The 23,569-nt window shown below is 43.2% G+C and overlaps 2 protein-coding genes across 5 annotated transcripts; one reads left to right on the top strand and one right to left on the bottom strand.

The window, feature by feature from the left end:
• The first annotated feature begins 684 nt into the window (after nucleotides 1-684).
• CLEC5A (C-type lectin domain containing 5A) lies at nucleotides 685-14,209 on the top strand. Of its 4 annotated transcripts, none has more exons than XM_043463905.1 (7): nucleotides 685-806; nucleotides 1,288-1,386; nucleotides 2,389-2,448; nucleotides 4,697-4,756; nucleotides 5,070-5,206; nucleotides 9,814-9,920; nucleotides 11,418-14,209. In XM_043463905.1, exons 2-7 carry the CDS (start codon nucleotides 1,308-1,310, stop codon nucleotides 11,434-11,436), a joined length of 462 nt encoding a protein of 153 aa, XP_043319840.1. In that variant the 5' UTR covers nucleotides 685-806; nucleotides 1,288-1,307; the 3' UTR covers nucleotides 11,437-14,209. The 4 variants fall into 4 exon arrangements, with proteins under 4 accessions (XP_043319840.1, XP_043319837.1, XP_043319838.1 ...); XM_043463902.1 differs by having other exon boundaries at nucleotides 11,377-14,209; XM_043463903.1 differs by lacking the exon at nucleotides 2,389-2,448 and having other exon boundaries at nucleotides 11,377-14,209.
• Nucleotides 14,210-19,407: 5,198 nt separating this feature from the next.
• LOC122437959 (putative olfactory receptor 9A1) lies at nucleotides 19,408-20,352 on the bottom strand. Its single transcript, XM_043462419.1, has one exon. It carries the CDS (start codon nucleotides 20,350-20,352, stop codon nucleotides 19,408-19,410), a length of 945 nt encoding a protein of 314 aa, XP_043318354.1.
• Between the last annotated feature and the right edge of the window lie 3,217 nt (nucleotides 20,353-23,569).

Here is a 23,569-nt window from a genome sequence, read left to right as displayed (position 1 = left end):
AATGAGTACACATAGCCTTTACAGTAGGAAAAGTATAATAAAAGGAAAACTTCAAATGTAATATATCCTTGATAGTAAGACTTCAGTATTATTCACCCCCACCAGACCCCCTGTATCCAGCAGAGCACCATGCTCATGAAATACTGAATAGTCATCAGCTTCTTGAGGTATAAGGCCAGGGAGGTGAGCTGTTGGGTGGGACCAGAGAGGAGGAGTCCATGATAAAGGGGACTGAGCAGAGAGCCAGGTTGCAGTTATGGAACCAGTGGGACATATGAGGACCTCCTTATTAAAAGCAGTGACTTCAGATGAATTTCTTTTCTTAAAATTTTTTGTTTTGACAATTTCAGATTTGCAGACATGCTGTAAGGAAAGTCCAAATAAATAATTCATAGACACTCTTCGCCCAGACTCGTATCTGTTAACATTTTACTACATTTTCTTTCCACTTTACTTCAGGGAGATTCAGACACAGAGAACAAGTCGGTGTTAAGATGTTCCATTTCCTAAATAATCCTACGATCATTCCCCTCTATGAGAACCCCTTTGGCGATGACCTTCCTCTTTCAGAAGTTACTCCCTTCCCCTCCTAGCCCCTCCCGCTCCCTTTGCCAAGAACACTGAACAGGAAGAAGTGTTTGCTCAGGGATGCTGGTGAGACAGAGATGATGTAAGGAAGGAAGGACACTGCTCACACACAAGGAGCCTGTTCTCGCTGGAGGGGCCTCTACCCGCCACACCAGGCACAAGGCCACTGGGAAAGATCCCCACCTGCAGACCAGCCCAGCCTTCCAGGGAGACACCAGGTGAGTCTCGGCCTGTCCTCTCTATACAGATTGTTGGCTCTGCTCCCACGCAAAGGACCCCAGGGACACTTGTCCTGTCTGTCGGACTCCTGGCATAGTTTTTTGAAGATGACGACTTCTGAGAGCTTAGACTGTATGGCCAAGACTACAAATGAAAGGCCCGGGGAGCAAGGATCATTTCAAGGTTAAGGGTTCTCAAAGTCCAGGAGAGGGTTTATTCACCAGACAGTTTAAGAGCTGCAGATGGGAACAGGAGTGAAGCCGAGAGCTAGGGATGGCAGAGGAGAGGCAGCACATCAGGTTCAAAGGTTCCCAAGGAACACAAGCTCCTCCCTGTCTGCTGGGTCTTCTTCTTGCGCCTATCAATGTCAAGCCAGGCTTCACAGCCCCTAAGGGTTGCTCTGAGAGTCAGGCACATTCCCTGCTGGAAAGAAGCCTTGTCCCAGATTCCAATGGTGATATTGTGCTCTCATGCCCACAGGCCTCCTCATCTCCTGCATCATGAATTGGCACATGATAATCTCTGGGCTTATCGTAGTGGTGCTTAAAATTGTTGGAATGACCTTATTTCTGCTTTATTGTGAGTATCTGATCAACCTCTTACCGCAACTCAGATTGTACTGTTCTTGACCCTTTCCCTAGGATGCAGGGTTGAATATAAAGGTTAAATGCTCAAGACTTTCCAGCTGAGGGCAATTGACTGCCCTTCTCATTCCCAGACACACACACAATGGGCAGGGTTCCTTGGTCTACCTTGGAGACACAAAACAGAGCAGTGTCTGATGATTAGACGCCCACACAAAATTTTTGCCACTAGAGCATTCGCTGGGTAATCTGAGCTGAAATACTCTGCAGTGCTTGTTATAGTTTCTAATTTGAAAACACAGCTCCAGTCCAACCCCGTGATAAGCTGTGGGGCGTGCTAAGTCGCTTCAGTTGTGTCTGACTCTTTGCGACCCCATGGACTGTAGCCCACCAAGCTCCTCTCTCCGTGGGGATTCTCCAGGCAAGAATATTGGAGTGGGTTGCCTCTCCAATGCCCTCCTCCAGGGGATCTTCCCAACCCAGGAATCGAACCCAGGTCTTCTAAGTCTCTTGCATTAGCAGGTATGTCCTTTATCACTAGTGCCACTTAGAGCTACTTAAAGGTTAATGGGGTTTTACTGGGCAAGATATTTTCCTTTATGTACACAGAGCCTAATTCATCCAAATGTTCAGAAAAAGAGGCCTCATATCAAAAGATTTTACCACAGTTGCAGCAAGTAAAATCTTCTCCAGCCTCAGAAGCCTGTGGGGAAGATAAATGAGGAAGGAAATGTGATTTGGAGGCAACAGTTGGGTAAGAGGTATCGACCATATGGCCCAATCTCGAGGTGCAGTTTCCACCACATAAGACAGCAGGATGAGAAGGAGTGAATATATCCACAGGAAACCCAGGCCCACCTTGGCTGACCCGAGTCAGAGAACTCAGCCTGTCCCACGGACAGGCGTTATGTCCCACCAGCCCCACAGTAACGTCTATCTATAACACTCACTGCACAGCCACCTTTGGGGCTGAGTCAACCGCTGATTTTCTTTGCAGTCCCACAGATTTTTGGCGAACATAATGCCATCTTCATTCCCACAGAGAGCTCTGGAACAGGTAATGTACATGAAAATAACCTCCTCTCCCCCCTCCAGGTTCTTCTGTGCTTAAGTCTTAAAGACCTTTCTCAAAGCCTCCTTCCCCTAGACATTCTTCTGTAGAATGAGTTTGTCAAGAGCTGCTAATTGTTATAAGATGAATGAGTTCCAAAACTCCTATGTACAACATAGTGACTGTAAGTAATAACAGTGTATTGTATGCAAGGAAGTTGCTAGAAGAGTAGATGCTCAATGTTCTCACGACACACACAAAAAAGATGATTTTGCGAGGTGATGGAGGAGTTAACTGACCTTACTGTGTTGATAATTTTGCAATAAGTACATGTATTAGATCACCATGTTGTATATTCAAACTTATACAATGTTATGTGTCAGTGATATCTCCATAAAGCTGGAAAAGTAAAATAAATGCAGCACACCCAGAAAAACAAAGATCTTCTAATTAATTTTCTTACTTTTAGAGATGAGAAACCAAGACTAGAGTTGATGACATTTCAGATCCTGTTTTCCTTTTGGGAATGAGGATGATTTGTGTATAACTAGTGTAATGTGATATGAAAGTACTTTATAAACCCTGTCATTTAAAGAATTGTTTAAATAAACCCATGCCCCACAAAAATCATCAAAAATTATATTCAGTACCTTTTTTTGGTGCCAAGCAATATGCTAGACCAAACACAGAAGGAGACTGAAAACAGGAGAAATTAGTCAACTATCATTCTATAAAACACAAAGTCCAATGCCAGAAGCTATGGGGATAAAAACATGTCAGGCACGGCTCTCTTTATGAACCCCACCTCCTTTTGAAGCTTTTCCAAGGATCTCCTTCTCACTTGCTCTTAATACAAACCTATTACTAGCCACATCTTTATCAGAAAGATAATTTCTTCTTCATCTTTGTAGCAACTGAGGCACCCAGTAAGTACAGTGAGCCAAAAGGAGGAAATGCTCATGAAATATGTATACAGTTCTGTTCAGTTATAAACCCCAAGTCATTTCTAATGAAATCCAGGTTATGCTATATTACAAAGAGCCTTTGAATAGGGGACTAAAATAAAAAGTGAATGCTAACGTGCACATTTTATATATGATTGTAAGTAGCTAATTGGCACCTGGGTAAACTAAACTGGTCTTCAACCACCATGGACAAACAACTGGTCCAGGAAAAGTCTGATCAACCTCTGGAGCCACTGTAACCACCCACTCCGACAGCCAGTGTTCCCCAAAAATAATGAGGCCTCCTCTTGGAGGCCTACTGATTCTCCTTTTGTGTTTAAAGAGATGAATGGACTCTTCTCTGCCCACAGGAAATCTCTGGGGACTCCCCTGGCAGTCCAGTGGTTAAGACTCTGTGCTTCCACTGCGGGGGGCATGGATTCAACCCCTGGTCAAGGAAATAAGATCCCACATGTCATGTGGCATAGCCAAACATCGAAAGAGAAACCTCTGGAATGTCCATCTGCCTCCTTGTCTGCCAACATCCTCTAGTTCTGAATCTTGTTCCAGTTAGCACAGTCCTTAGAGCTGATAATTGCTGATGAGAGAGAGTCAAGAGCTGCCCATCAGGACCATGGGTTTTCACATAGGGTTTAAGGCACACCCAGCAGTGGGGAGAGCAGCAAAGGTGCTATGTGGAGCCTGGAGAGGGAGCGCTCCAGACAGCTCTTTGGGGAAAACACTGTAAAAGGTACAGATGAGAAAGAACAGGGAGGTTTCCTTTCTGGTACTAAATGCATCTATTCCTCTTCCTTTCTCCTGCTCTTTTTCTTGGCATCTCACACTGTCAAAAGTATATGTGTGTGTGCTAAGTCACTTCAGTTGTATCCGACCCTTTGCAACCCTATGGTTTGTAGCCCACCAGGCTCCTCTGTCCATGGGGATTCTCTAGGCAATTATACTGGAGTGGGTTGCCATGCCCTCCTCCAGGGCATCTCCCAAATCCAGGGATCGAACTCGCATCTCTATGTCTCCTGCATTATCAGGCAGGTTCTTTACCACTAGAGCCACCTGGGAAACCCATCAAAGGTATATATGAGACACCAAAAAGAAGACATAAAGTAGGACCTGAGACAGGTCAAATAATAGTAGTAGTTGGATGGACGTTCCAAAGAAAAAAATCTGAAAAATTCCAACACAGAGTGGCAAAGAGTCCCTTATTAATTCCACTGTCCATTCTGGACATCTGCTGTGACATTTGTGTATCACATCCATCATCCAGCTATCTTCAGGTTTTCTTTTCATTTCAGTTCCGCAGATTTTGGGGAATGGCACTGTCAGCTTCACTCCAACAGAGAGCTATGGAACAGGTACAGCGCATGCTTATAACCCTCTCCACCTCCAGGTTCTTAGGCAGTGAATTCTTAGATACTTTTCCCATTGTCTCCTTTCTTATGAAACTGTTTGACCCAATGGGGCCATAGTGACCTTATCATCATTCCCTTCATATTACAGACAGGGAAACTAGGGTCAAAGTGGATGAAATTTCTTCCTGGATTGAAGAGAATTGTATTGATATAATAATTCTAAAGAAACCCACTTCCTACTGTCTTATGATTTGCTCCCAAGATGCATACCCAAAACCCCACTAATCTCATCCTCTCTTTTCTTGGATTCCTGTAGTCTGCCCCAAGGGGTGGGATTTTCATCAAGGAAGATGTTTTTTCTTGTCCAAATCGGAATTGCCTTGGAACAAGAGCATGAACTTTTGCAAAGTAAAAGGATCCACGTTGGCCATCGTCAACACGCCAGAGAAACTGGTGAGCCCATGGAATGGTACAGAAAAGCAGCATCCCTTCACCAGCCTCACTGGGTGGAGTTGAGTTGGTGGGGCAATTTGATTTGCGGAGCAGGGAATGGGTGGGGGTGGGATGGAGACGGGGCGGGAGGCTCTTCTCAGTAGCAGTGGGGTGTGTTCCTCAGGCCCATTTGAGCTAATGAAATCCACACTCTATGGTCTCTCCCATGATCAGGGTGTTGGGGAGGGGCCAGGACATTTAAAATACAGGGAATGACTAAATGAGCCAATGTGTATAAAGCTTTTAAAACTATGGAACTCTTCACAGACATGAGCTGTTAATATTTGATCCCAATCAGCCTAATAAGTAAGGAAGTTTTTAAATAACAAAATTAGTAATATGCAAAACAAAGAATGGGATCATAGTATTGGGATTGCGGTGTGCAATTATGAGAGTAAAAATAGCTCACACTATGTAAAAAGCTTTATTATCTCTTTTTATCATAATAACAATTCTGAGGGGTTGTTCTTTCTATAGTTCTTTATATTTTATATATGGGAACACTAGGAAAGCACCTATACTCCAATAAAAATTAGATTTTAAGAAGTGAATTTTCATGCTCAAATAAATAGAATAAAATTAAAATATAAAAAACTAGGGCACAGGGAAATAATTTGATCAAGGTCATACACCTAGTATATGACAGCACACGGAATTGAATTGAGATCTCTCTAAGTCCAAAACCCACACTCTAATCAATTTTAGGGCTTCCCAGGGGGTGCTAGTGGTAAAGAGTCTGCCTACTGGTGCAGGAGACAGACGCAAGAGATGCGGGTTCAATCCCTGGGTTGAGAAGATCCCCTGGAGGAGGAAATAGCAACCCACTCCAGTATTCTTGCCTGGAGAAGCCCCATGGACAGAGGAGCCTGGTGGGCTATAGTCCAGGGAGTTGCAAAGAGTCGGATACGACCGAGCAACTGAATTTTAGGCCATAGTTTTAGTTTACAGTTGCCTCTCCTTCAAACCCCACGTACTTGCTGAGCACTAGACATTGTGCTCCACACAGTATTCTGCTGCTTTCCGCTCTTCCCTTCACCCTTCTTCTAAAAAGCCCTGTGGTGGTGAAGAGTTTATGACAGCGTCTCTGTGAATCTCAGTAGTAGGTGCCCAACAGTGAGCAGGGATCATGATGATACAGCTCCTCTAGGGCTACGGACCCAAGTGGGAATGGAAAATGCCTTGAAGTAGAAAACCAAGAGCAAGACAGAGGGCAGAAAAGAGAAAAAGGAAAGAAGAGGGGAATGGGAAAGGACGTCCATAACCTCTTTTCCTCTACTAACCCCTTAAGGGTTGATACATTTCAAAAGCCATCCTTGGCATTCTCTGCCACTTACACTCATGCTAACCCCAAAAAAAAGCTCATCACGCCAATGGCTTGCCAATGACTCTCATATCCGTATCTTCAGTTCCCTTTCCTAGACCAGACAGTGAATCACATTCTACTTTGATGTCTCAAAACCACCACAAACATACCATGCTTAAAACTAAATCAAGTTTTACCCCAACTGCTCCTCCTCTTGTATCCCAAATACTGGTGAGTCATCATGTCAACCGAAATGGAACACCGACAGTTTTCTTGGACTTTGCCTTTTCGTTTCCCCTCTAAATTATCTGCTAACCAAGTTCCTTCCCTGCTATCTTCACAGCAAATCATTCAGCTCTCCCCTGGATTTCTTTGGGATTCTTCTAATTTCTCTCCTTGCCCCTAGTTTTGCCACTTCTTACCTATCCTCCACAGATCTGACCTACTAACTGGTCTAAGGCTCTAAACTCTCTGTGCCATTCTTCCAAAATGAAGTGAGTTAAAGTCCGGTTTTCCTAGCATGACATGTAAGCCTTGTATGGTCCAGCCTCTGCCTTCTCTCCAATCCTGTGTCTGCACCAACCGAATTTAGCATCTTGTAGTTCCACAGATGCTCCAGCCTATGGCGCTAGTGGTAAAGAGCCTGCCTGCCAATGCAGGAAACTAAGAGGAGCGGGCTTCATCCCTGGGTTGGGAAGATCCCCTGAAGGAGGAAATGGAAACCTACTCCAGTATTCTTGCCTGGAGAATCCAATGGACAGAGGAGCCTGACCGGCTATGGTCCATGGGGTCACAAAAAGTCGGACACAACTGAAGTGACTGAGCATGCACACACACTCTGCAGTCTGCCTGTGATCTAATACTTCCTTTTCCAGAAAGTTCAATCCTGACCACTACCCCCACCCCACCCCCCGCCACACACACACCCCGCTCCTAGCACTTGCCTTACAATAGCTATCTCCCCAAATCCATCTCACGTATTACCTCATCTACAGTCTTTATATAGACTCCGAAATCCCATAATTATTCACTTCCTCCTTTCTCCCTGGGCATGGCTGCGTGCTAAGTTGCTTCAGTCACATCTGACTCTATGAAACCCCATGGACTGTAGCCCACCAGGCTCCTCTGTCCATGGGATTCTCTAGGCAAGAATACTGGAGTGGGTTGCCATGCCCTCCTCCAGGGGATCTTCCTGACACAAGGATCCAACCCGCATCTCCTGTGGCTCCTGCATTGCTGGTGGATTCTTTACCTCTGAGCCATGAGGGAAGCCCTCCTGGTCCATATCTAACACGTATTTCCTAAAAGCACTATACCTGGGATACCCTTCTATGCTGGTCAACTCATCTATCTTCTCTTATTAGATCTGTGGATTGTCAACATGTTGGGATAACTGATGTTTTAGAAATGGTGGTGAAATCTATTCATCTCTTTCCAGAAACATTACATAAGCACAATATTGTGAATAAAATTCCAGTGGTTTTATAGATCCCTGTAGAAACCATCCCTGCTTCCAGCAAGAGACAGAAGGGTTAAGAACCCTTGTTTCAGACCATGGGTCAGCAGACATTTTTTAAAAACATAGATGGTATATATTTTACACTTTTCAGGTCATATGTTCTCTGTCACAACTACTTAATAGTGCCATCATAGTTCAAAAGCAGCTATACACAATATGTAACAAATTGCCACGGCTTGTTCCATTAAAACCTTGTTTATAAAATTTTGCTCCAGTCTGAATTTGACCCACTGCCCATATTTTGCCAACCCATTTTAAATCATAATTTTTTTTTAAAAGAATCAAATGTATTTCTGTATCTCCAACCTAATACAATGCCTGGCACACAACAGATACTCAAAAAAAAAAGTTTACTAATGAGTAAATCTGGTAATCAAGTTTTAAAAATAATGAAGTACTTCAGGGAAGAAAAATATTAGGAAAGGAGGAATAAAGGCAGTAACCAGGGGGATGGAGAGAATATTTAAGAAGACTTGGATAGTCACTGATAATGGGAGGAATGTGAAGAATACAGGAGAGTCCAGGGGACTCCCAGGTTTCTGGCCAGAATGATTTGTGACCCATTAATTTAATGCAGAAAGTAAGATGTCTAAGGTCACTGTCATTTTAGCAGGCACTCAAATCAGTTCAGTTCAATTCAGTTGTTCATTCATGTCTGACTCTTTGCAACCTCGTGGATTGCAGCACGGCAGGCCTCCCTGTCCATCACCAACTCCCAGAGTTTACCCAAACTCATGTCCATTGAGTCAGTGATGCCATCCAACCATCTCATCCTCTGTCGTCCCCTTCTCTTCCTGCCTTCAATCTTTCCCAGCATCAGGGTCTTTTCCAATGAGTCGCATCAGGTAGCCAAAGTATTGGAGTTTCAGCTTCAACATCAGTCCTTCCAATGAACACTCAGGACTGATCTTCTTTAGGATAGACTGGTTGGATCTCCTTGCAGCCTAAGGGACTCTCAAAAGTCTTCTCCAACACTACAGTTCAAAAGCATCAATTCTTCAGTGCTCAGCTTTCTTTATAGTCCAATTCTCACATCCATACATGACTACTGGAAAAACCATAGCCTTGACTGGACAGACCTTTGTTGGCAACTGATTATTTCTTGTGGCATTATCTGCTTTGGCAACACACTTTCAAATCTCCCTGTTTTTCCCTTGCCGAGTATTCAAGGAATTTACTTGATCCAGTCTTGCTGCTGCTGCTGCTGCTAAGTCACTTCAGTCGTGTCCGACTCTGTGCAACCCCATAGATGGCAGCCCACCAGCCTCCTCCATCCCTGGGATTCTCCAGGCAAGAATACTGGAGTGGGTTGTCATTTCCTTCTCCAAGATGATCCAGTCTTATTTGGAATGTAAAACTTCTGGCAATGAAAACAATCCTATGCAGAGTAGATCAAAGAAATGTGTAGTTGAAATTACCCTTTTTTAGATGGTATAGTACCCTCCTCCTTCATTTTCAAAGCATCAGCATCACCCGGGAATTTATTAGGTATGCAAATTCTTGGTCCCTTCCACCACACTTACTAAACAGGAGCTCAGCAGTCTGTGTGTTAACAAGACCTCCACATGATTTTGATGCTCTGGGTAAAATGAGAATCACGTCTCTAGGGCTGATGGGCAGTGCCAGGGATAGCCAGCCCTGGAGTCCTTTACTTGTTCCCAGACAGATATAATCATGAGTCCATTGGCAGAAAGGAAGCAGCAGGAAAGAACTTTTTGCTGATTGTCTTATCTCTTTAATTTCTAGAAATTTCTCCAGGACATAACTGGTGCTGAGAAGTATTTTATTGGCTTATTATACCAGCCTGTAGAGAAGACGTGGCGCTGGATCAACAACGCTGCATTTAATGGCAAGTACGTGAACATCTCACATTTTTCTGGGATCTTAGCTGCTTCTAGAGACTAGACCAGAGACTCAGTGGGTTTGCCCTGGAACAGCACAAAGGCTGAGACTTAGCTGCCTGTTCTCTCCCTCTTCTTTATTCCAACCCACTTATCCCCAGAGACACATTTTTGGGGTAAATTTTTTATTATGGAAAATATAAAATATTTCTGAGTAGAGAGGACTGTTCATTCAACAAATTATTTTGTTCAAATCAAGATCCAAACAAATCCCCATACATATCATGTTTGATATATATCTCATAAGTATCTTTTAACCCAGAGATCACAGTTTTTTAACTAAGTTCTTACAAGTTCCCCGGAGATGGTTTCTCTATCTAAGGAAATGTTACTATAAACAATTTGTCTATGCCTTAAAGCTATTAAACTTTAACTCCCAAGAGCTATGTCCTATGTATCATTCCATGGCCATAGCCATGGTGAGGAACATGACATTCCCAGCAGACCTATGAAAATGGTGAGTCAGATAGAAAGCAAGTCAGTTCCCCAGACTGTAACCAGCCGCTCGCAGAAAGGAGTAAGTGAACATTCATTCAGTGTCTACTAAATGCAAGGCCCTTGCTAAGCACTTTACATGTCATTCCTGGCAGTATTCACAATGATGCTACAAGGAAAAGCCTTTATTGATTCCCATTTAACAGACAGATGAACTGAGGCTTAGAAATGTGTTGAATATCACAAAGCCAGGGTGTGGTAGAGCTACAGTTCGACCTGCATCCACTTGGCTCCAAAACTTATGTCCTTCCCATGAAACCAGACTCTTTCCAGTCAGACTGAAAGACAGTTAAAAGAGGTGTGAAAAGACCAACCAAGTTTTTCACAAAGCCAGCTGGTGTCCAGGAAAGGAAGAGAAATCTCCTTCTTCCTTCTCCTCTTGGGCCTCCTGTTGAAAACATAGGACCTCCAGCACTAAAACATTATGTCTGGGAGAAAAAGGGACAAACAACCCATGAAGTGTTTCTAACCAAACAGAGTGAGTTAATCCAAGATAACGAGTCCGTAAAAACTCACAGGAGAGCTGACAGGAAAGCATCAGTTTTTGAGCTGGATTTGGGGATGCTGCTGCTGCTGCTAAGTTGCTTCAGTTGTGTCCAACTCTGTGCAACCCATAGACGGCAGCCCACCAGGCTCCTCTGTCCCTGGGATTCTCCAGCCAAGAACACTGGAGTGGGTTGCCATTTCCTTCTCCTATGCATGCATGCATGCTAAGGCGCTTCAGTCGTATCCGACTCTGTGCGATGCTATGGACAGCAGCCCGCCAGGCTCCTCTGTCCACGGGATTCTCTAGGCAAGAATACTGGAGTGGGTTGCCATTTCCTTCTCCATGGGGATGCTGAGGGCGTACCAGAACCAGGAAAAGGCAGAGCTGAAATGACAGGCCTTAACTATGCTTTCTTTTCCCAACTAGCGTTACCAATCAGGGTCAGAATTTCCACTGTGTGACCATAGGTCTAACAAAGACATATGACGCTGTTTCATGTAACATCACCTACCGCTGGATCTGCGAGAAGAAGGCCCGATGATGCAGCTCTCTGTGGCCTCTGACAAGAACAACAAATATACTACAGAGACAGCAAAAGAGCATATTGGCAATTGGGACTGATCCGGGAGATACAGAACATTAAATTCCTACGTCTGTCTTCCACAGGTCACTGGAGAACCCCCTAATAGCTCCTCAGTGCTAAAGCACCAGGCCCTCCACAAACATACTTGCAAACACACAGCTGAGGCCAACTCCTCATTCTGTGTCAGCAACTCCCCGAGACCCTATTTCCTGAGAAAGTCAGACCCATGGCTTTCGATCTACACGGGTCAACTGATCAAATGATCTCTTTATCCATCTGTCTACTAGTAGAGGTCCTAGGCTATTGGAGGAAATCAGCTTCTGCACTCCACTTTGGGGGACTGGATACTATTAATATCACCAGGAGACAGACTGTTTGATGGAGACAACTGGGTTGGTACAAAGATAGAACCAAGAATTTCTGACTGATCAACAGGCTTTGTTTTGTCCTCAGAGCACATGACCATACTACCAGGGAGAAACTTCAGACTGAGCAGGTGTGAACGTTATTTAAAGGATAGCAAAGGTGGAAGAGGGATAAACTCAGCTTCTGGAGCTCAATTTTGTTCCCAAGAGACCCCTGTTCTCATGCCCTCCAGCCTGCCTGGGGAGGGACAGCAGAGGCCCTCTTCAATCTGCTTTGAGGCCAGGCCTAGGAATGGTCTTGTGAGCTAAGCTAGGACCAGAGACAGCACTGTTCATGGGAATGGAGAGGGGGGTGGGCAGGGCAGGAATCTGCTAGGAAACCTCTCTGAAGACTACCTAACACCCAAGATGACCACACTTCAGAGAACTGAATCTCTGTTCTTCAGCAAAGTCCTAAAGAAATAAGCTAAATATTTCCTTGGTCTTGGCCTGAATCTCCATTTTAATGGATTTTGATGACCTGACTGTGTTTGTTAACTATATATTAAGAATTTGGTATAGTTCCTTGGGTCCCAGTAGTCATAATATATTCCTGCCTGCAGTTCTAGAGAGATCGTGCTACCAGGTACAATACAGTGACCCCAAAGACGCCAGCACTGGTTGATACCACACTGACCCAGGACTGGTCCAGCTGACCACAGAGTAGAAAAAGAGGAGGACTGCTCAAGGAGACATTGGGTGGAGGCAAGTTGTGGGCATTTTGTAGAAAGGGAACACCAGGGACACAGGAAAACCATTTGCAGGAGGAAAAAGAGTTCATTTGGCCATACTGAAAGAAAGGCCAGAAAAAGGTAGACAGGTCTTGTGGGCATCCAGTCTGTCCTCTGTACTTGCAGGAAGACATCAACTACAGACCCTCCTCAGTACGTATAAAAGAGAAAAGAAATATGTTTGTGTTTTAATTTAACAAGAATTAAGCCATAAGATCAGACTCATTGGAAAAGACCCTGATGCTGGGAAAGATTGAAGGCAGGAGGAGAAGGGGACGACAGAGGATGAGATGGTTGGCATCACTGACTCAATGGACATGAGTTTGAGCAAGCTCTGGGAGTTGGTGATGGACAGGGAAGCCTGGCATGCTGCAGTCCATGGGGTCGCAAAGAGTCGGACATGACTGAGTGACTGAACTGACTGACTGAAGCCATAAGGGAAGTTTGCATAAAACTACTAGAAATTATAGTCACCCAAGTAAAGAGCTCACCATTTATGTCTAATAAAAATGTACTACAATGATTGTGAACGTCACTTTTTGTATGTCAAATTAAATTGATGACAGTTTTATATTTTATTACAACACTAAGCTCTGGTTCTATATTCCTAGGCTTCCCTATTTGGGGTTAATTAGCATGGCCACTTACAATGTTTAAAAATGAGATTAACACATTATGTGTTAGAACTTGCTTGAAGGAGGTTATTAGAAGCATTGGGCTGGCCAAAAAGTTTTCATTCAGGGTTTATCCCAAACGAATGCTTGGCCAGCCCAACAATTTGCATCCAGATGGGAGTGGATGTTGGAATGATATTAGAACTCAATGGAGATACAATCTCTCTGATGGTGTCAGTGACAAGCAAGTGCTACAGGGAAGGAAGGGGGAGGTTGAAAGTGTTGTAAAGGAAAGAATGAACAGAATTCTGAGCTAAAGTGAGCCCAGGATTCAGACAGCAAAAGGGAAACCACAACCCTTCTGTTTGGCAAAGTGAGAACTAAGGTTGCCACACTTCCTGTTTTATGACAGAATAAGTTGCAGGCTTTTATAGTCAGGAAATGTAGACACTGATGGCCGGCTCAATTTTTCCCCAAGATGAGGCGGTACTTCCGCACAAGTTCTAACCACAAGGAGCTGGGATGGGGCTCTTGGTGAGGGGAGCTGGGAGCAAATATGTGGACTCTGGTTTAAGTTCATTACTAGAGATTGGGCTTCCCTGGCGGCTCAGACAGTAAAGAATCCACCTGCAATGTACGAGAACCAGGTTCAGTCCCTGGGTCAGGAAGATTCCCTGGAGAAGGAAATGGCAACCCGCTCCAGTATTCTTGCCTGAAGAATTCCATGGACAGAGGAGCCTGGCAGGCTACAGTCCATGGGGTCCCAAAGAGCCAGACATGACTGAGTGACTTTCACTTTCACTGGAGAATGGGGGGAGGGTTGCTGAATCCATAGAAGGGTAAGTAACTGCAGCCTTATTGGGAAGCAGTGGTATTGTTTGTTTGTTTGTTTTAAGCAATGGAAATTTAATAAACTATTGGACTAGAGTTTTGATTGTGCATCCAATATGATATGTGAATCCATACAGATTTCTTACTCTTTCTGTGCCTTGATCCCCTTACCCATAACATGGAGCAGTAATACCTGGCTCACAAAACTCTTTTAGATATATATGAAATAATATCCATACTCTGTGTGTATTTCAACAGCAATACACAATGAGGGATACACATTGCGGAAGATTTGAAGTTGAGATCTTCATCTGAGAAGTGGTTCTTTAATTTGCAAGAAGCTGAATGTAGGCAAGACACCATTTCTCAGAATCTGTTTACTCCTTTACAATATGGGAATAAAAACCTGCCCAAGTCAGGGAGAGGTGGCTCAAAATTCCTGTGGCCCCCTGGACATCAATGCCATGCTTTCCTTGTCTCTGGCTTACACACAAATTCCTCTTCCTCTCTGTGTGACCTACGGGTCCCATGACTAAAGCCATTGACCCTCTTATCCTCAATGTTGACAAATCAACATTGATAGCTGGATGACTGAAGGCATCAGCTATAGGCTGCCTTTGCCCATTGTCCCTGTTGCCAACCCCTACTCCCAGAAGCCTTTGTCTTCCGGTTAGCCCTACTTCACCTGCTGAGTTTCTCACAGCACAGACCAAGTAACAATGCAGGAGAAGTCTTAGCTGGCCTCTACTTTCCCCTCACCTCTCACCGACGTGGTGATTTAGGACTCACCAAAGTCTCCTTCAGTGGGCCCTCAAGCTTCCTTCAGATCATCTTCACTACTAGCCATGAGTCTGAGGCAGCAGAGGTATTTGAATATCTCTAAAGCTACAGTTCATGGTCAATGTCTCTCAACTGCAGGTACAGAGAACTGAATCAATCACAATGCTTCATTTACAAGGCATTCCCACCCTTGACCCATGCAAGGTCTTTTTCTATGTACACATTGCTTCAGGGGACCTCTGGGTGCACAGGGTCCTTAGAGGAAGTACGTTTCAAGTACAGCACAAAGACCCGTGTAACATTCAAAGAAGAAGCTGAAGATACAGAAGATTTTTATGATGTTCCCTGAGTTTTAGAGCTATCAAGAAAGTGTTATAAGAACTTCTCTTGTGAGGTCATCAAAGTCATCAATAACCTACACATAGTGAAATCCAGCAGCCATCTTACTTGACCTCTCAGGACCATATGACATAGTATATCAAGACGTCACTCTTCTGGTTTACCTCCCATTGTGCTGGCCATTACCCAGTCTCCCTCACTGACTCCTATTCATTAGTTGGTCCCTAAATATTGAAAACTCAGGGCCCAGCCATAGGCATTATTATTCTCTTTATCTGTACTTCATCCCTTGGTCAATCAGTTATTCTCATAGCTTTAAATACCACCTACACTCACTCTTGGGCTTCCCTGATAGCTCAGTTAGCAAAGAATCCACCTGCAGTGCAGGAGACCCCAGTTCAATTTCTGGATCAGGAAGATCCACCAGAGAAGGGATAGGCTACCCACTCTAGAATTCTTGGACTTCCCTTGTGGCTCAGCTTTTAAAGAATTTGCCTGCCCTGGGTTCACCGAAGAACTGATGTTTTTGAACTGTGGTGCTGGAGAAGACTCTTGAGAGTACATTGGACAACAAGGAGATCAAACCAGTACATCCTAAAGGAAATCAGTCCTGAATATTCATTGGAAGGACTGATGTTGAAACTGAAATTCCATTACTTTGGCCACCTGATGTGAAGAACTGATTCATTGGAAAAGACTGGGCAACACTGAAGGCAGGAGAAGGGGACAACAGAGAATGAAATGGTTGGATGGCATCACTGACTCAATGGACATGAGTTTGAGCAAACTCCTGGAATTGGTGATGGACAGGGAAGCCTGGTATGCTGCAGTCCATGGGGTAGCAAAGAGTCAGACATGACTGAGCAACTGAACTGAACTGAACTGAACATTCACTCTCAAATTTATGTATCCATCCTGAAGTTCCCTGAACTCCAGGGTTTTACGTCTGTCTCCTCAGTATGTTCTCTTAGACATTTAATATTAGACATCTCACACTTAATTTGTTCGTTAACTGAGCTCTTGATATTCCCCCCAAACTGGCTCATTCCATGGTACCATCTCAGTCAACAGAATTTCACCTCAGTTAATACAATTTTATCCTTCTAGTTTTTCAGACGTGCCCCCCAAAAATGTATAGTCACTAACTCATCTCTTTTTTCATATCAAATCCAAACAAATGCTGTTGTCTATAGATTAATGCAAATAAGATGATATTATATTAGGTTAGTTATGCATAAAATATAGTCTTTAAAAGCAGACTTTACTGCCATCACCTTGATCCAAATGATTATCACCTGTTGCCTAGGTTATTGTAAAGGTCTCTATGGCTAATTAGACAATCATTTAAAATATTCAGCCTCTTCATCCCTGTCAAAGCAAAACTTGTCCTGGACAATGTTAAACAGGCAAAGAAGACTATTCAAGGTTATCAAACCAGGAAAGGGAACCCATGCCTGCACTTCTCTTCACTCAAAGAGTAGAAGAATTTTCAACTATAGAAATGAACTACTGGAAAAGTACTGAGGCCCTTCAGCTGGGAGATGTTGATCAATAGGAAATGGTGAGCACACTGAGTTTTCCTAAGTCTGTAAAAGGTGTTTTTCTGTGATGAGTCCAGCTCTGCTTGCTCTCTGGTATCCATCAAAGTCAGGCTCATCCCCTCCCACAGAGACTGGGAAAAAGGGCACTTTCTTCCTTGAGGATTATGTTTCAAAGGTATGGCTCCTAAGTCCCAAGAAAATCCTCCTTGGGATGTAAAACTGGCAGCAGGGTTTTTTAAAAGTTTACATCTCAAAGGAACAGAAAAAGGTTTTACAATTGCAAGTGTTCTAATGCAAATGCCAGGGGCCTACAGTCAGGAATAAGCCCAGTTTAAGTTTAGTCAAGCCAAGAGAAACATTAAGGACATCTTGGTAAACCTCTGCCTGGCCTCATGTCCTCCAGCAGCATATTATCCACACCTTGATTCTGGAATTTTTTCCGTGTAACCGGCTGTGAACAATACAATGGGACTGAAGATTCAGTATGCCAGATCTGAGGCCAGGTCCTAAGAGGCCGCTAGTGTTTTCAGCTGGGCTTTCTTGTGTTCTGTCATCATTATAGGAAAAACATGCCCAGGTGAGTCTGCTGGGCCCAGAAAGAGGAAAGATACCCCAGTTGCAACATCAATAGAGAGCCAGCCATAAACCACCTGACTACCATCCAATTCTTAGACTCATAGATAAGCCCTCCTGATTAGCAGAGCCACCAGCTAAGCCGAGCCTTGATAAGCTGAAACCCAAATGCATGAAAACAAAAGCATCATTGTAATCATTGGAGATTTGTGTGTGTGACTTATACAGCAAAAGTTAATGGATCTCCCTCCTTCTTTCTTACTGTCCTTCAATCGATTGCCTGCCCAGGAGTCAGAATAATCTTGTTAAAATAATAGGCAGATTCTGTCACTATTCTTCAATACCCTGCAATAGTTTTCCCCTTCACTCCGAAAAAAAGCAAATGTCTTTAAAAGACTTGCACGGCTCTACATGATCTAAATCTCAATTACCTCTCTGATTTCATTTTCTCTTACTCATCTTGGCTTATTCCATTCCAGCATGTTGCTTATGCCTTCCCTGGGTTCTCTCTGCTTATTGTTTGCATACCTGGAATGTTCTTTAACTAATGTCTACATGACTCACTACTTCACCTCTTTCAAACTTTTCCTAACAACCTTATTTAAAATTTCAGCATTCTCCAAACAGTTCCTTTCATTCCTATTTTACTTTTCTTCATAGTACTTTTCCACCATCTAACATACAATTTTTTGCCAACTTTACAAAGATATAATTCACATACCATAAAGCTCACACATTTAAAATATACAATTCCAATTGGGGGGCATACTTACACAAATATGTGCACCCATAAAAGGTTGAGAAATTGAATTAGTACATGTCTTAAGACATAAGAGAAATGCAATTATTAACTTTTTCATAGGCATACATATGTAGGGTTACAAAAATAATAACAAGAATATTGAAGGGTATAGAGTGAAAAGTCTTGATCCCCTCCTCATTCTATCTGCCAATCCTCACTACTATAATCCCACCAGAAACCACCTATTAGATTTTTCTGAAGGTGCCCATATGAAAATATAAGCAGATATGAATCTATATGCATTTCTATTCCTTCCTAACACAAAAGGATGAATAATAAATTCAGTGTACCTTACTTTTCTCACTTAACAATATAGACCAAAGGTTGTTTCTAACCACTTAAGAAAGAGCTTCTTTAATCTTTCTATAGCTAGATATTTTATTATACAGATGAAACATAATTTATTTAACCAGTCACTATTGATATTAGTTATCAATATTTTGTTATTACAAAGATGTTGTAAAAAAGATGCTGATAAAATTATGCTAATAACATAAGAAACAGGGGATCAGTTAGGAAGCAGGGTGCTGATTAGAGGAATGATGAGAATGGCAATGCTGGAGAGAAGGAAGAAGGACAAATTTGTGGGAAGCTGGAAAATAGTGTGGTAAACTTGGGGTGTGTGAGGGGGAAAGGAAAAGAAGAACCCAGAAATGAATTAAAGACCTGGAACCACAGAAAGAGAGCTACAGAGAGGAAGGAGGAAAGTAAGTGCCAGGAGAGGATGAACACAATTGCCAGTCGAGATAATTTACAGGAAGTCACTGTCACTGTTGAACCTTGGAGCAGAAGCCTCAATAATGTTGATCCCTGAAGTTGGACTTGGTATTGTTCATGGAAGTAATATAGGGAACTTCCAGCAGTGAGGAAACCAGAAAATCACAGAACAATATAGGTGAGAATGACCCAGCACCTAGAATCAAACATTTAGGTCAGCTGTAAGACAATGAACAACATTTTGAATGCTTTTCCCTTTCAAACAACTCAGTGTTTTTTAATAACTTGCATATTTACAGTTCTTAAATTTATTTTGTGAGAAGCATTTTAACTGCAGTAATATGTATTAATGAATATAAGCACTTAAAAAATAACAGTCTACCATATAGGAATGACTCACTTATCAACTGAAGCAATGTCAGTATTTAAAAGTTACCTTGTAGATCACAAACAGTTTGCAGATGAAAATGATTATTTCAGATTTTAATCTGTGCTTTCATCTTACTCAGGCCCAAGGTAATGAGTCCATCCTCAGGACACAGCTAATCCTTCAGGAGTTGATAGCAGCGTTTCATAACATTTCGAAAGGCCTCTATGAATTTGTCATTCCGGAGGGTGAAGATAAAAGGGTTCAGAAAAGGGTTCACCACTAAAACCATCAGTGATGCTACCCTGTTGTACTCAGCAGCCTGCGTTTGCTTGGGTTTCACAAAGAGGAACAAGCAGCTGCCGTAGCCAATGACAACAAAGGTGAAGTGGGAGACACAGGTAGAGAAGGCTTTCCTGCGGCCAGAGCCTGAGGGGATCTTGAGGATGGTGGATACGATGCAGGTGTAGGAGACAATTGTAGGGATCATCCAACCAACAATAATGAAAACAGCCATTAAAAACAGAATAAACTCTGTGAAAAGACTGTTATCACAGGATAGTTTGAGCAGTTGCCCTCGGTCACAGTAAAAATGGTCTAGCACATTTGATTTGCAGAAACTAAGATGAAACGTGGCATAGACTGGCCAGATTTCAAACAGGAAGCCAAATACCCAAGACACAATTACCACCCAGAGACAGGTGTGGCTGTTCATAATGATGTTGTACCGCAGAGGGTTACAGACAGCCACGTAACGGTCCACAGCCATCGCTACTATTAATAACAACTCCGACATTCCCAAAGACAGGTACAAATACAGTTGTACACAACAGGCACTCAAAGATACTGCCTGCATCCCAGGAAGAAGCAGACCCCAGAGCATCAGAGGGATGGCCACAGATGTGGTCAGGATCTCTAGGACAGAGAGGTGACCCAGGAAGAAATACATGGGAGACTGAAGATGTTTATCAACACAGACTGTCAAGATGATGACCATGTTTCCAATTAATGTCACAGAGTAGAAGAAAAAGAAGGTGGCAAATAGAATATTGTGTAGTTCTTTAGAGCCAGGGAAGCCAAGGAGATAAAATTCAGGGACACTAGAGTAATTTTCCAACATTTGGCTGTATGCTTTTGTTGTTTTTGAAATCTAGAGGGCAAAGGAAAGACAACATGCCATTAATTTCAAATCACTGAAGACATTCACAGTTTGACAAATACCGCTCCTGCTCTTAGGCTCCATAGCATGAGCAGCAGGGTCCCCATTTCACTGTTCCCTGTAAAAAGTTGATGTTAAGTGTTTTATGAACAACATGCATAATATATGAAGATAAGTGGGCATGTCCAGTTAAGTAAGAGATAATCATCAATACCACTCTATGCGTAAGATCACACCCACCCCAGGAATCACCCTTGTCTCTCAATTCACTAGACATTCTGCCTGCACCCTTCCTTGACCACCTTATCGACTTCCCTGGCCACAACATACCCATTTAGAGCATGACCCCTTCCATCCTGAGTGTCCTAATCTGTCTTCTGGGCCTGTTGTGTCCATGCCCTGAAATAATTATTGCATCTCAACAGTTCCAAGAAAGTATTCCTAGTCATCTCAATGAGACATGGTTCCTTCTCCTTGTTTCCTTTGAACACTGATTCATTTGCCTCATCTTCACTTTGAAGTTTTCAATTCAGTTACCTGTATCATCATTCTTCCTGGGAAGGATGACAGGCAGGGGGGTGGGGTCCACTCAGGATGATGTCATAAGATAAGAGCTATTTTGAGACAAACTATGAAGTCTTTTCCAGACTTCTGGTAGCCGGCTTCCTGGAGCTGACTGTCCAATTTTTCCTCCTTATTCTTATGGTAAAAGTCACTTTCTTCTGCTCATTACAGTGAATGCGCCCCCTCAGTAGGAGAAGCCTCACTAGCTCTGAGTTTGTGACTTCTAGCTCAGAGATGATGATTCCACTTGTCACCAGGGGACTGCAGAGTGTTGGGGAACAGGAGAAGTGAAGACGCTGGGACTCTCCTTGCCAATGTCTATGACCCCCATTCCTACGGCAAAATCTGAAACCAGGAACTAGGAAGTAGCTATGATATAAGGTAGCATGCTCTGCTTGTCTAGGGTTTCAAAGTTCTAGCTCTAGCAAGAAGAGACTTCCAAATGGGAAATGTGTCCCTGTGTTCAACCAGCGATGGACCTAGAAATATGGGGAATTATGGGAAGTCCCCAGAGAACATTTACTCATCTATGTCCTCAATAGTCTCCTGAGCCCTACAAGTAAGGAAAAGTGTCAGAAAACATCAAAATGGCTCACTCTGAGCTCCTTAGATTAACTGGATTCCTTCCTTCATCCCATGCAACTCATTGCTCAAACGTCTATAACCGGGTGCACTTCCAGAATCTCTAAAGCTACACATGTGCCTCTTCACACTCTGGACTCTCCTTAGGCTGTATTTTCTGCCTATTAGCTCTCATCAGGAGCTGAAATTGACGTCCCTCAAGGAAGCTTGTCTTCTTCATTCGTCGTCACACCTCTGGTGCCAAGAACAAGTATGACACAGAGTCAACATGGACTCTTTTAATGCTTCCTAAGTAAATAAATCAGTGAATGAATCACAAACAGGTCAATGAACGAACAAAGAGTATCCATCCTGACCTGCTTTTCCTTCTGCTGACAGGATAGGACTCTCTTTCACTCTTGACAGAGGACTTGTCTGGTCAATCTGTGGCCTCTCTTCCTGGGGATCCCCTACAGAATAGGAAGCATACAAAAGAAAGAAATAGAGAGAGATGAGCGAGCAGGGTCTCGGGTAATGACAGAGAGCTGTGTCTGTCACCAGCACTCACAACAGCAAAATGTGTTTTCTGCTCCGAAGGAAACGCGGATTCACCATGCAGCTCCCTTCATCCATTCTTCATATTCCAGGTGTCTTTCCTCTACAAGGTAGCAAAGCCCAGAACTTCCTATCCTAATCGTCTCCTGCTAGCTCTTTCACAGAGAGGAACCACTGGCAGACACTCACCTCCAGAGAAGGGGACTGGCCTGCAAAGTTCTATGGCTCTGGGATCAGCACTGGGTACCCCCTGCTTGGTGATGAGTGCTGGGCATGGTCTGTGGGTCACAGCAAACTGCTGCTCTCTCCACTCTCAGTGAAAGAGGGAACACCTCACACCAGCAACTGAGGGGAAATTATAGTGATAAAAGTGCTGTGAGAGCCTGACCATGGTTCTCTGTATCTCTCTCCGTTTTTCCTTCACCTCTCTGTCCCCAGAGAGACTGATTCACTGATTAACTAAATCTGTTAAGTTCAGAGAATCCCTAGAGAATCAGTGAAAAGAGAGTCAGAGGAACTTTTCTCTTTTCCTCTCGAGGCTAATCAAGTTTAGAACATGGAAAAGTTCTAAATGGGCAAACTTGAAACCTCTGAGGCAAGGAGTTTCTCAACACCCAGCTGGCCTTCCCTCAGACCCCAGGTCCTGGTTGTTATCAAAACAGTCAAAAAATAGCCAGACCCTGCTCTCTTCAATCTCCCTGATTCCATTCAGCCCTGCAGAGCCAAGAGACCCACAAACAGAACACACTTCAACTGCCTCTAAAACATATCAAAACCCAACAGCCACCAAAGAGCCTCTGTCAAAAAGGTTTCCTTCATCCCAATCCCCAGGAATCCCACTTTTCCCAATGATCTCTGCACTCCACCTACAAGATACTCTCTGACCACAGTTATGGGAACCTGGGAAGAGAGAAAGAGGACGGAGGATCTGCCAGGCACCCTAAACTCACAGCCTGTGAATGCCGAATACTCTTCTAGGCTCTCCACCCTGTATACATTCCAACTGTGCTGCTCATTCATGTATTCCCTTAGATGCCAAATGCTACCAGGGCACCTTCCTGACCTGCCTGAAGTGAGAGGTACAGGCAGACGGAGCAATATACAGGACTGAGTCCTCCAAACATTAATAGTATATAAAAGTGAGGACAGTTGGATTGCTGGATAAAATAGCAAAATAACATTTAAAATATTTATAATTACTTTATTAAAACAACTCCTGGTAAGAAAATGAAGTTTTACAGAGGAATAGAAAACAAATTCCCTCTCACCAATGTACAATTCTCCTGATCATCTCATACATCTAAATACTATGATTCATTTCTATGATGTCCATACAGAAATTTTCTATCATACACATGCATATCTCTATAAATACCTTCACCTATAACATGTACATTTGTACTGTAACAGCTTCTAAATCATATTACATGTCTTAGCTACTTTCCAATCACCCTCCAAAAAGTTGTATCAATTTATAAACTTAAAATGAGATTATATT

Source organism: Cervus canadensis, chromosome 3 (assembly GCF_019320065.1).
Source record: "Cervus canadensis isolate Bull #8, Minnesota chromosome 3, ASM1932006v1, whole genome shotgun sequence".
In the NCBI taxonomy this organism is placed as follows: domain Eukaryota; kingdom Metazoa; phylum Chordata; class Mammalia; order Artiodactyla; family Cervidae; genus Cervus; species Cervus canadensis.
The sequence above is the reverse complement of the archived record's forward strand: the minus strand, read 5'-3'. Positions and strand labels throughout refer to the sequence as shown.

What these genes read in the sequence shown, in the direction of transcription:
- CLEC5A (XM_043463902.1), top strand. Translation starts at nt 1,308, where the DNA reads ATGAATTGGCACATGATAATCTCTGGGCTTATCGTAGTGGTGCTTAAA. An exon ending in TCAACACGCCAGAGAAACTG is followed by an intron (nt 5,207 to 9,813) that starts GTGAGCCCATGG and finishes TTTAATTTCTAG; the next exon opens with AAATTTCTCCAGGACATAAC. An exon ending in AACGCTGCATTTAATGGCAA is followed by an intron (nt 9,921 to 11,376) that starts GTACGTGAACAT and finishes TTTCCCAACTAG; the next exon opens with CGTTACCAATCAGGGTCAGA.
- LOC122437959 (XM_043462419.1), bottom strand. Translation starts at nt 20,352, where the DNA reads ATGTTGGAAAATTACTCTAGTGTCCCTGAATTTTATCTCCTTGGCTTC.